The following is a 14,183-nucleotide window of genomic DNA, read 5'->3' on the forward strand; positions in this document are numbered from 1 at the left end:
AGAAGAGTATTTAATTACTTTAAAAAAATGGCTTTAAAGTCAATAATTCAAACAGCTTTATTTGTTGTCTTTTTTCTATTTAAAAAAAAATAGTTTTCTAAAATATATATTGCTGTCAAACAAGATTTTTTTTTTCGAAATTGATTTATTTCTTTATAGTAATTCCTTTTAGTCAGACATTACTTTATACTTGTATTGAAGCCTAACATAGGCAGCACCAATGAGATCGGTGTCCAAATTCCAAACCCCAACAAACACAACACACAAATAATAAAACCTTAGAATTTATTTTTTACTTTTGAAAAAGCATTAAAAGCAAAACAAAAAGGCATCAAATATATGTGCCTTAATAATGTGGTTTTATGTATACGTATGATGTACGGAAAGCGACAGAAACACAGGACACGACATGATACGAGACATATCGACACACAAATTTTAAAATCTTATAAAATATGAGGATACGCATAAATAAATTGTAATGATATTTTGATATTTTATTAATATTAAAATATAAATTAATTTTTTAATTATTTTTAACGTTTTATTTTAATTAAATCAAGTATTTAATTTTTTTATTTTAATAAATAATAATATATACTATATTTAAATTTATTTTAAAAATATATATTAAGAATAAGATTGGATATGCTGACACGTGATGATATTTATATGTGTTCAAGTATGTTCGGTGAAAATTTTTTTAGTTTTTATTAAGACACATTTTAAACACAACAGATATACATATTAAACGAATATCGATAAATATCATATCTAAAATATGTCTGATATACAGATACAACAACTCAGTGAAGTATCCATACTTCATAAATGTATACATAGGCAAGAATGGAAGGAGAAGAATGAAGAATGCATGCATGTATGTATCTATGTATGAGAGGGGGCAAGATGTGAGTTAGGGCACTTACAAGTGGGTTTCTGATTTCTTAAGGTGGAAGTTGTTCAATTAAAGTAAAGGATTTTTGATTGGGACAAGCACCGACCCTAAAGCATAAAGTTGGTAACATATTATTACTCATACTTTATGGGTGGTGTTAAAAAAGCAGGTTAACCCTCACTTTCTCTCTCACTTCTTCTAAACCCAACTAGCTATACATTTGCATTATTATACGTTAGTTAGTACGTTACCAATTATATATTTCTTTTCTTATATTTTATATTGATGGGTATCTCCTTATACTAGGTGACACTTATTAATTATTATACTTATGTGTGGATTAATAGGCACGTAATGTTTAGTTAGGGTTTATATTTGAATTTAACTAATTTATGTTTTAAGAGCTCATCTTAAAAAATAATAAATTTTTTAAATATTTTTTATATATTTAATACATAAAAAATATTAAAAAAAATTTTTACAATAATTTTTGTAAATTTTTTTTTATGATATGCTTTAATCTATATCCCTAAGCTATGACACAAATTAGCAAAATCCTTTATATTTATATTGTTGAATAATTTTTTATACGGTGTGAGCTTTTATGAGTTAATCGCTGAATTGTAATATCTTATTTTATAAATTAAAAATAGTTTTATATTACTAATAAAATTTATTATTTTTTATTAATATTTGGTTAATATTCTAAAATTTATACTCAAAATTCTTAATTTTAATAATATAAAAATAAGATAATGTCCAAATATTGATAAAAAAGTGTTACTGTCTAACTTTTTCATAAATTAATTGTGTGAATTTAATAAAAATTAATAGGTTTAAATAAGTATTTGATGGTCGCGTCTCTATATAATAATTATTTTTTGGTTTTGGTTTTTCTAAAATTTTTCTTTTAATTTTGGTTAAAAAAATATGATTAAACGACTGTGTAAAATATTTTATATTGTCAATGTATCAAAATTAAATTTATTATATTATTTTATTTTATAATATAAATAACAGGTAAAATCTTATTTAACTGTACAATTAATAAATTTCCACCTTTATATGTTATATACATTGAATATAACTTTAAGTAAAATTCGATGTCGTCAATCATATTACACAAAAAAGATCAAGCTAAAGATTCCCTAAGTGGGAGAATATACTTAAAAAATTTATGAAGTTGTTTGTGATGGAAAAAAAAAGTCCTCACATACATTAAAAGAAAGCATTAAAATTGTATCCTTATGAGAGGTGAGATATGAGTCAATTATTGAGTGCATCAACCCCAGCTACTATTATTGTTGTTATATTGTTTATAATTATTTCTACTAACTTCAACCTTTTCTGGTTATCATTACGTGACGTACTAATACCTAACTTTCCAAAGATAGAGATTTTTGCACTACTTGTCTTGCATATAGTTGCATGCTTTTAAGAAGAAATTTCATGTACCCACTAAAAAATATCTATGATTATATTTATTTTTATCTATAATATTTAAAAAGCATCTTAAAAATATAATTAATTAAATAGTTATTATAAATACTTTTATAATACACATTAAAAGTATTTTGAAGACACACAAACAATTTTCAATTATGCATCTAATGATGAGTCTTAGCAGGCTTTAAAACCACCCTGTGATATTTTATACTGGCTGAAATTCTAAAAGACTTATAAGAAAAATGAAAATATATATAACATTTTTGTGATTATTTATTTATTTATTTGTGGAGTGGGGATTTGTTGGTTTTGTGATCTGTTGGCACAATATTCATTACATAACATACATATGCGTTCGATTTTGCTTTATACTTTGTCTCCCCAAACATTAGACATAGAGCACGTCACACGTGTGTTCAACTAATACTTTACATTGAGAAGAAATATGAAACACATTTGATTTTAAATATCCGTAAATCTGTAATTAAATTATATATAATAAACAATTAAAAGAAATTGAGTACTATCGATTTTATCGTCGTCTTTAGGTTGGCGGTATAAATATCGTCAGAAATTGTTTATCGTTGGATTTATTTTGTTTGACATTAATTACCGACAAATTTTTCACTAATCTTTTCTCTGGATTTGCCGAGATTGTGTTGATGGTTACCGTCGGATTTATCAGACGATAATTTTGGCGCCGTTTCATGTGTTTAGGCGGCATGTTATCGTCGGAAAAAACTGTAATGATAATTTTATAAATCCTAAATTTTTTAGCACAATTAAGCTATAATTATAATAAATATTAATTTTATAAACCATAATTTTATAAACCCTAAATTTAATGTTGTTAGAAATAAAAAAATTATTTTACCAAAAAATAAATGGTCTGAGTGCGTGAAATAAAATGTAGAATACAATGGAATAGATAAACAAAAATGCGTACAACCCTAAATCCTACAGATTCCGGTAATTTTCGTCGTCGTCAGCGACAGCGTGGTCCCCCTGTTGCGGCGGCGGAGGAGGTGCTGCTATCTCCAGCGTGCATCTGTTGGCTGTACTCTTCCATCTGCTGTCGCAATGGATTAAGCTACTCTAGCTTTTCTGTTAGGTCGGAGCTGACGGCAACATATGCAAGAATCTCTCGATACCTCTGCTCAGACTGCTCCATCTACTGGTGAAACTCCTGTATTAGCTTCTGCACCTTCTCCCTCGCTCAGGTCGACAGCTTTCTGGGGATCAGCAGGACTGGTGGTAGAGACAAACGCAGAGGAAACCGCCAACACGAAGGAGCGGATGCCACTGGCAAAGAACGATCCCAACTTGAAGTGGTGTTTCTTGTGGGGTTTAGAGGCGGTCTCGCACCAAATTCTATCGAGATCCACCACCTCAGAACTGGCTTCGTCAGCCCTACTAAGTGGCTGAGATTTGTGGTTGTGACTTCCAACTTCTGCGTGTAATCCTCATGCATCAGATTAGGATAATAGTTAAATAAATTGACTTTAAACCGAATAAAATTGAAACTTAGGATTAGTTTAAACTTACATAATAGGCCGCAGATCGCTCGTCAGCAAATCTCTCCTTATTTGCCTTCAAAATATGGGTATACTTGAAGCTCTCCGCCAGGGTTGCCTCACGATCCAATGACTTAGACTACAAATTAATATATCAACTAATCAATAAAATAAATGAACAAAATAAACAATGACAGAAAAATATGAGCATAAACCAAAATCTTAATTGTAATTTTGAAAATATAATTTTAATTTTTTCGATTTCACTGAAAATATTATGAAAATTTCGATAGAGTCTTCCCTAAAATTCGAATTTAGCCACCCTTAAAGGGCTCCATCCAACAATTTTTAACAATCTTAGAACATAATCTAACTTATTCTAACCACCTAAATCCACTAAAATAGAAAATTAAACTAATATTTACTCTACTAACTAATTAATTAAATTGATAATAAAAAAATAAAAAACTAATTCAAGTAACTACTAAAACATTAAACAATGCCAAAATTATTACCATTTTTGACTTCGTCTTCATGAAGGTCATCGATCTACCTGTATACCTCGACGACCTGGGCGAAGCCTTGTTAGCAACATTCATCAAACGGCGACGCTTGAACCCCTTGTTATCTCTAAAATAAGCCTCCAAGTCATGCTTGATATTTGAACGGATCCACGATGTCAGGTGGTCTTTCCTTTGACGAACGTCACTTATCATTTGCTTAAACTGCTTGGCAACATGGTGGTCATAGATCTTCCTAATCATGAAATTGTACTATGCATTCCATATAAATTTTAATTGCACAAAGTGATTCACCAAGATTAGTGTTTCGAAATGAAATACAGTTCCTATACAGTTAAGTAATTCAAACGAAATTGGGTTCTTACCACCCACTTCTAAAACCACCGTTCTCTCACATTAGTTGGGATTTGCGTCTAGGTCGGCCATGGGTGGTCGTATATGGACTTAATAACCTCGGATATTTCCTATGTGCGCGCATTGGGGTTTGGTTCAAACCTTTTAGAGAAAAGACCTCACATTAACAAAACACATAAGATAAACAAACTTAACATAAACAAACTTGACATAAACAAACTTAAGATAAACAAACTTAATATTAAAAAATTAAACTCATGACTACATGTCATCAGGCCAAATCCTCAGCCGGATAACGGGTGATGGAGGAGGAGCATCCTACCTGGGAGCATTCGAGGAATCACCTAATGTGGACTCTGTTGACGTCGTTGCTGCATCTGCAGAGGGCGTAGTAGAAGGAGGCACCCAGTTCGGGTTTGGGACCATGATGAATTGCTAGTTTGATGGATTTGCCTGTGACGTCACAGGGGTCGACGGGGTAGTCGGGGTAGCCAAGGTAGAGGACAATGACTGGGCAGCCCTGGGGGATTCAGTGGAAGCCCACCCTCTACCATGACCATGTGACCCACTCGACCTATCTCTGTTACCTGTCGTCATTTCTGCATAGGGAATATATTACTAACACTAACCAAAACAAATTATATTCACCAACTCTAAACATATTAATACACTCAATACAATAAACATATTAATAACATAACAAACACGAATAAATAATAACTTAAGAAGAAACTCAAGAAATAACAAATAATTATAACAAATATGAGAAAATGTATGAATAACAAATAATTATAACAAATAACCCAAAATACTGTCAATGAGTTATAGCTCAAATGGCATAGTTTTTTCATACTCATCTAAGGGATTGCAGGTTTGGGTCTTCCTATCTTTGTTAAAAAAAATCCAAAACACTTAAAATAAGAATTTTAAGGAAGAACCAATTCATGTTACAATTAACACAAATATCTATCAATCTTAAACAATAATTCTAAGACTTTTGAAAACATAATTTTAATTTAATTTCACTCAAAATCTTATAAAAATTTTGACAGAGTCTCCTCTAAAATTTAGATTTCTCCACCCCTCAAAGATTCCATCCAAACCAAATATCCATCCAAACCAACATATAACGGTGAAATCCTAATCCAGCTATCAAAAGAGGTTTCAATCATTTTTACAAATCAACTCAAATGCACAGTATATTTAGTAGATGAGAAAGTATAGGTAAACAATATAAATATTGAACAATAGTTTAAAAAAATGTTAAACTAATTATTATAGTTAAATTATCAATTTATTAGAATAATCAATTTTTGAATTTAAATTATTAGAGTTAGGCAATATAACTTTGTCAACCCTCCTTTTCTATTTCATCTCAACCCTCCTTCTCCACTCACACCGTTATTTATCCCGGTCTTTTTCTCCGCCATTCAGTCCAACATACCTCTATCTCCGCCGGCCAACTCGATGTGCCTCTCATCTATCTACTGTTGTCGTTATTTTCGCGCCACTCTTTTTTAGTGGTGTTGCTGCAGTATCGCGCCACCCTCTTGTGAAGTTGCTGCGGTGTCGTGTAGTGAGCTTCAAAGCAATATTAATGCTTATCAAACTTGAATATGGTTCTACTTTCATCATCTATCTATGTAACTAGGTTTGTGTGTGTTTGTTTCTGGATCAATCCTATTATCTTTGCAACTATATATGCCAATATTATTTTTTGAAAGGTTGCTATCTACAATAGTGTGGATATTTTGGAAGGTACTTAATAACGCAAGGGAAAGTGATGTAATATTGATGAATCAGAATTTAATTACAACAAATTTAGAGCTATATGAGTTGAAAGTATTACTTGAAGACAAGAAAAAAAAAAGAAACAATGAACAGTGATTGGGACCAAGAAGAATCAAGTGAAGCAAGGAAAAGGAACGCAGCAATTCTGATCTTGCGTGAGGATTAGGTGAGAAGAAGAATTAATTAGGACAGAATAATGAGTATTATGTAACCAGAATAGGAAAGAACAGAAGATAGAGTAGCACCATACCAAGTTCTAGTTATTTTGCATAATCCTTCCATTTGGTATTTATGATGCGTCCTCTCATGCTTCTACGCACGTCTGCAGAAGGTAGGTCAGCAGCCACGTGTCTTTGCTCTATAACTAACTTCCCTTTGGCAGCATGGTTTGCATTAGAGTGCTCACTCTCATCCAATTCTGTTATTCTCTTTCTTACACCATTCTCCACACAATAGATTTGATATTCGATCTATAATAAATTTGTATCATTTCAAAAATTATTTTGTCAGAAAATTTGTTAGAGGTTAATTTTTTTAGTTATGTGAATAGTTATTTTTATTTTAAAGTGGATGTTTATTTAATTTAGATTGGATTTAAATAGATACAATAAAATTTGTTAAATGTTCATTTTACTAGATATGAAAATAGTTATTTTCATTCTAAACCGACGTTCTTGATGAAAAAGAAGCTCAACAGTGTTGAGACTGGCTAATGAGAAAAGGACCGACGTAATACGAATTTGGGAAGGAGGTATATGGCGATAAAAGTGTTAGAAGGTAGACGGTTAAAATGTAAAAGGTAAAAATAGAATTTTTGGGAGGTTAATTTGTGATTGGCAATGGATTTTTTTTTTGTTTTTAGCCTTGTTGGCCAGGATTGTAACCCATTGTTCGCGTTGTTCACAAGCTCCATTGTCTACCTAATGGAGTCGTTAATAGATATTCAAAGCAATCTAACTTTGTAAAATAAACAAAACTAAATCATATAATTTATTTTAATTTCTTCGTCATCAAACTATTTTAATAACCAGAATAATCAACACAAATCTAACATAATAAATTCCTATTTTATAATAACTAATAACAAATACGAATAAAACCTAAATCCTAAATAGCATATAATAATCAAATTCTAAATCCCTAAATTAACATATAACTAATTCCTAAATTAACATGTAAATAAATTTTAAATTATAATTTATATAAGAGGAAGATGCATAGAATCTGTGGCAACGGAAGAAGATGCAACGGCGGCAGTGCTAGACGGCGATGACGGTAGTGTGGTGCCGCGACGGAGAACTGGCTGGTTTCCGTGAAAGGGAGAGACGGCGGTGAGAGACCGGGGCTGGAGCGGTGGCGGCGGGCTTGAGCGACAATAGCGGAAACGGGTAGAGAGAGAAGCGGAGAAGAGGGATTTAGAGAGAGAGAGAGGCTTTTCGAAATAAAGGGAGAGAGCGTTTGCACTCTCAATTATAAGTTTGATTACCATCGAATAAATCCGATGGTGCGTGTCACCAAAATGCAACGTTTAACAAAAATGGCTTACTGCCAAATTTTACCGACAATAAATTCGACGTTAAAGTTCGCGCCTATTTCCTCCTATTTTCCGCCAAGTATTACCCACAAATTTATTGTTAAAAAAGTTAATCCGCTGGTACTTATTTGACATAACAAATTCTATCACAAAATCCTCTATAAATCAGTCGGTAAATCTGACAATAACTCGAGACGCTAAGTCCGATGATAAATCTAATGATCCTCGACGTATTTCTTGTACTGATATATTGTGGAGTTTATTAAAATATATATCCCATATATTAAAAAAATATACGAGCAATTTTACTATATTGAGTGCACGAAAAGTAATATATTCAATGTTTTAACACTGGGCTGGGTGGGATTTCTTTATTTATATAAATAAATCTGATATGTGTACAGTTTTAAAATTATTTATATTTTTGTGTGATATCTCATTGACAGAATACTATTTGAAATAAAAAAGAAATGGATTTTCTAAAGCTAAATAGAAAAAATCTACATATATCAGGATAACTGTCTGTGTGTAACGAAATGTTTACACCTTATATTTTCTTAGTCCATTTTTTATTTTTTTATTTCATCTTTAAATTTTAAATTTTAATTTTTGTTACTAACCTTGACCAAGGCTGCTAGAGGAATGGAATATGAGAGTTTAAAATGAAAATGTAGTAGAGAATCCAATTAAGTTCATTAAGATTATATATATCTCACACACTGACCACACTAACTGCAAACCTAACTGCCAAATTGATGCATCTTATTGCACAAATTTAAGCACGTTTGACTGATTGCAACTCTCCAAATCAAGCTGTTCAGCTATAAGACAATCATAGCAGATAATGTAAGAGGTGTACCACATTTTTGGGTTGAAAAAATTCCAAATACCAAATAATTCATAAGCTTGACTTTATCAAGAAGTAAACATGAACAAGTATTGTGTTGAGTAACAAGAAAGCTCATGCCATTATCTTGGCAGACCTAGCATAAAGACTATCGACAACTTTCCCAATATTGGAAATGGTCTCCAGAGTTGCAGGATATATCGCGTCGGTCTTGGGATCGTCAAATATGACGAGGCATCCGGCACCTTGATCCAATGTCCCCGCAAACTTCTTGTCCAAGATCATCTGAGACAACTTCCGCTCCACGTGATCCATAGGCAGTTCAATGAGCTCGGCAATGTGCGCAATCTCAACTCTTGAGAACGGCTCAATCAACCTGCAAAGATTCTGTTCCAAGAGGGTATCATACAAGGATTGTAAGTGCCTATGGACGATTGGGTCTTCCTCCAACTGTGCATTGTAGTCCCGCAGAGCAATCTCGAACAATCTCAGGGATCGCTTAGAATGAGCATCTGCAACAGCTTTCATTGCATCCAAGTCAGGGCCAACATATTGCAACCCGGCTTTAGAAGATATGATTCCGCCAACGTCATCAGCTTGATTTACCATGATCTTACACAACAACATATATTTCAGGCTGAAAACAGCCTTTGGGTCTTCAAGTGCATTGAAAGACTCGAAAGCTTCAAAGAAATAACTATATGCAGTTTTATAATCCTTCTCCTCAGCATGAAGTATTCCACTCTGCAGATCTATGGCACCTTGTTGTGCCGGAGGCACATAAATGGCATTAGCAGCAGTTCTTGCTGCAGTTAGCGCGGCTTTCGCCTTTGGAAGGTTTCTTAATGAGAAGTGTAGTTTGCTTTCCAGCAAGTCTATGTCTACGAGTAGAAGCTTGTCATCTAATCTTCTAACCTCTTTGATCAAGCTTGACAGAAGAGTCAAAGCTTCTGAGTACTCCTTATTTTCCATCAGAAGTGCTGCAAGTCTTGCCTCAACTCGCTGCCTCAGGAATGTACGCTTCTCAGCATAAGTCCACTGCACCATTTCTCTGCAAAGCACAATTTGAAGATCAGATGTCCCTGGGATTTTAGCAACTGCGTCAATTATCCCCCTAACTATCTTTGCAGTTTTTGCCTTGGGTATCACAGAGAAAAAGGGCCTCAATTGTGTGAGAAGGCTGCGTAGATCCTCTCCTCTATTCTCTTGCCTTAGAAGGTCAGTAAGGTTTGTGATCGCCTGCTCTTTCATACGCAGAGCTTCGGGTGAGGAAGAAGGATCCTCAAGTACACGATAAAGAATAGAGATAGCCTCAGATGGGTCTTTGGCCTCAACAGCAAGAGCAAGTGACTCTGTTGTTGCAGCAAGATGAGTTGTAGCCATGGCTCCTGTTGGGAAAAGCTCTACAACAAAACATTTATAACATGAGTTTTGGAAATAAGAAGCAAAAGTAGCAACTTCTGCATTACTATCATTTTAATAATTTTAACATTTAAATAATCTGAACATTTAAGCCTTGCATTAAGACTTGTTGGATCAAATTTTCTATTCTATAATTCAGATTGGTTGCAGTAGTGAAACATATACTTTTTTCGTCAGTGTTGTCCATGGTATGTATTGTACAGCATTAGCAACCACAAATGGCAAGCGCATAAAGAGAAAAAAGTTTGTTTATATTAGGTCGGTTCAGTTAATGGCAGTTTTTCAAATAAAAATCAAGTTTATCAAATGTACTGTAAAAGTATCATCATAAAACCAAAGGCAAATTACACACATGAATCACCCCTTTTGAGGTTTGATGAAATAAAAACCTGACCCCCTATTTCTAAAATCATGCATTGACCTCTGAAATTTAGGTAATAATATTGTTCTATCTATCTATCTTATCTACCTATATTCTATTTGATTTTTTTTGCAAATAGGTTATCCAGGTTTTTTCAAATCTATTTTCCCACCAAAATGTTTTTATATATATAGAACAAATTCAGCCTTCTTCTCAAGGGTGGAACTTTTTTTTCCATGGAAGAATGAATTGTTCCTGTCAAGGTTAAACAAAAGTGAGGTTCAAAGTTCAAACATAACTATGGAGATAGTTCCTCATGATGCAAAGGCTAGCGTTTAGTGATGATTAACACACTGACTTTAAAAGTCTTGTGAAAAAACAGGGCTAAGTACTCATTGTTGAATCCGAATACTTACTTTTTTTTTTCTTTTTTTCGTTGCATCCACAATTTTTCTTTCCCCTTCTAATAGGGCAGAAAATGTTTCTCTGAACCAGATATAGAAGTCTGAAGGTAGCAAGAAGAACATGTTAAAACAAAACACGTTCTGGAAAAGGAGTGGATCAAGCAAGATGTGAAATCATCAATTATACTTGAGATTAAAGTATGCTAAATCTATACATCAAAGGCAATTGCTGCTGCAAAACAAAAGCATGTTATAGTTGAGAAAGTTTCTACTTTTCTACTGTGCCTGTATATGCTACATTCAGATCTCAAAGACTCCTTCTCTACGGAAAACTAATTTTGGTTTTATTGTTTTTGATTTCTTCTTTTCCTTCTATGCAAACTTCAGCACTGTCTGAAGAACTATTATCAGAACTTACAGGGACAACAGGAAAGAAAAAAGAACATGGAAGCAGAAAATGGTACCACGAAACGGAGAGACGACGCAGCTTGAGGCAACGGTCGTGAATCGCGGACGGGGGATGAGAATGGAGGCGCTGTGAACGGTGAATGATGAATGAGAGAGTGATTTAGGGTTTGTGCGATTTTCTGTTAAGGAGGGATAGAATACCTGACCTTGAAGCAAAGACTTTCGGAATTGGAGTCCAAAATGAGTTCGTTAGAAAGATTAAAAGAGAGTTAATACTCAAAATGGTCCATGAAATTTGACCACTGATGTAATTTAGTCTTTAAATTTTTAATTGATTCAAATTGTATTTTAAAATTTTGACTCGTGCCTCAATTTAGTGTTTACGATGTTTTTCGTCACCGAAAAGCTGATTTGGCCATTTTAAATGACACATGGTACTGTAATGATTAGATGATATGGCCAAATTTTTCAAAGCATCAATTTAACCCCTCACAATTTGAAGAGAAAACCTAGCACAGTCCCAATTCCCCCAAATCATAATAATTAAATACACATGATACGTTTATAAGTCAATTAAAAATTTAAAGGCTAAATTACGTCGGAAGTCAAATTTCAGAGACTATTTTAAATATTAACTCGTATTATCAGGTATAGAATTTGACGGTTCCAGAATCCTTTGGACCATTAAATAATTTAATAATAAAATATATTTTTTAATTTTTTAATAATTATTAAATAATATTTATTCAATTTTAATTACAATTTAATTTTTTATATATTACTTAATTATTAAATTTATCATTTATTTTATAAATTATTATTTTATTATTTATTTATTATGTTTAATAATAATTAAAAACAAAAATAAAAACAAAATAGATCTCTTATTAATCATAACTTTTATAAATATTTTGACAATGCAAATCAACAATTTTTTTTTTAATCTTTGATCGGTTACATCTATACAAATAGTATTTTTTGGTAATTTAATCAATTAGAGGTATAACACAATCGATTGATATTGCACATCAATCTGAGTTTTCTCAAAATTCAATTAATTGTAATTGTTAGAATCAATTAAATTTCGCAAAACAACAAGAGTATTTTCTTATTCAGTCGATTGATTGTGTAACAAAATCAATTGAATTTTGTACGTGATTAAGATTATCTTTGTATTCAATTGATTGATATGATATATACATATATATATAATAAGGTTAAAAACTCATTTTTACAATAAAATAATGTCATTTTTATTTATTATTTCAACAATCATATCATACATTGTGTCTTGTTAATTATATTTTATTTTAGATAATTAATATGTTTATAACAAATATTTTTCTAGTTTTTTATTTGTTTGCATTCTATTTATATGTTTGCATATATTAATGTTATTTCCATTCTTTAGATGTTTGTGACATAAATTAATATTTTTTAATTCTTACATAGAACTTTTTTAGTTTTTTACTATTCTTTAGAGTAATGTATTTTGCATTGATTAACCACTGGAATAGAATTCTCTAAAAAATGAGATATTGAAGAGATGGATAAACCATAAAAAAAATTAGATATTAAGAAGATGGATAAATTATGAACATAAATGATGAACAAATTAATAATCAAGAAAATTAATAAACGATTACAATTGTAGAATTGGGTAACTAAAAAATAAATTGACGATAGATTATTCACCCATTATTAATATTAGTATTGAAAAAGATAAGATTATGATATCTAAATTAAAATAAAAACTTAAAAAATTGAAGACAAAATTTTAAAGATAAGATAGATGAATAATAAGATAATAATTTATAAAAAAAGTGGCGAAAGAGTTATAACGGCTTAATATACTCTCAATCCAATCGATTGTGTTACCACACATCAATCGATTGAATACGAAAATACCTTTAATTACGTACAAAATTCAATCGAATTGTGTTACAAAACCAATCAATTGTGTTACCATGTCAATCGATTGAATAAGAAAATACCTTTATTGTTTTATGAAATTCAATTGATTGAATAAAAAAAACCTACATTCTATAATGCAATTCAATCGATTGAATTTTAAGAAAACCTATATTGTCATGCAAAATTTACTCGATTGTGTTACATCTCTAATAGATTAAATTTTGAAGAAAAGATGCCATATTCAATCGATTGTGTTGTACGTCCAATCGATTAAATTATCCCGAAACACAATTTTTTTAGCGTTTCAAAAGATAAAAATGAATCAAAGACAAAAAAAACTACTTGTTAATTCGTATTGCCAAAATATTTATGAAGGTCACTATTAATGAAAGATTTATTTCGTTATTATTTTTGTTTCTAATTGTTAATAAACATAATATAGATGAATAATAAAATAATAATTTATAAAATAAATGGTAGATTTAATAATTAAATAATATATAAAAGATTAAATTATTATTAAAATTAAACAAGTACTATTTAATAATTATTAAAAACCTTAAAAAAACATGTTTTGTTACTTAGATTATTTAATAGTCCAAATATTTTGCTACTATCGAATCTTATGTTGGGTTACGAAAGATTCACACAAAAAAAGTTGATGTTATCGAATGAACACAATTTCAGAATGATTTAAAAATACAATAAAAAATAGTAATAAATATTATATTTTATCTAAATAATAAAAATTTTATATTTAATAAATATT

General features: G+C 31.1%; 1 protein-coding gene across 2 annotated transcripts; it reads right to left on the reverse strand.

Annotated features, from left to right (window-relative positions):
* Positions 1-8,945: 8,945 nt before the first annotated feature.
* Positions 8,946-11,766, reverse strand: LOC107470949 (26S proteasome non-ATPase regulatory subunit 11 homolog). 2 transcript variants are annotated; one of them, XM_052255828.1, is made up of 4 exons: positions 11,707-11,766; positions 11,557-11,627; positions 11,105-11,193; positions 8,946-10,308 (listed from the first exon to the last, which is right to left on the reverse strand). In XM_052255828.1, exon 4 carries the CDS (start codon positions 10,286-10,288, stop codon positions 9,020-9,022), a length of 1,269 nt encoding a protein of 422 aa, XP_052111788.1. In that variant the 5' UTR covers positions 10,289-10,308; positions 11,105-11,193; positions 11,557-11,627; positions 11,707-11,766; the 3' UTR covers positions 8,946-9,019. The 2 variants fall into 2 exon arrangements, with proteins under 2 accessions (XP_052111788.1, XP_015945856.1); XM_016090370.3 differs by lacking the exon at positions 11,105-11,193 and having other exon boundaries at positions 11,707-11,760.
* Positions 11,767-14,183: the final 2,417 nt, after the last annotated feature.

This window comes from Arachis duranensis, chromosome 10 (genome assembly GCF_000817695.3).
Source record: "Arachis duranensis cultivar V14167 chromosome 10, aradu.V14167.gnm2.J7QH, whole genome shotgun sequence".
Classification (NCBI taxonomy): domain Eukaryota; kingdom Viridiplantae; phylum Streptophyta; class Magnoliopsida; order Fabales; family Fabaceae; genus Arachis; species Arachis duranensis.

Bases quoted from the DNA above. Each gene is read 5' to 3' on its own strand.
- LOC107470949 (XM_052255828.1), bottom strand. From the start codon at position 10,288: ATGGCTACAACTCATCTTGCTGCAACAACAGAGTCACTTGCTCTTGCT.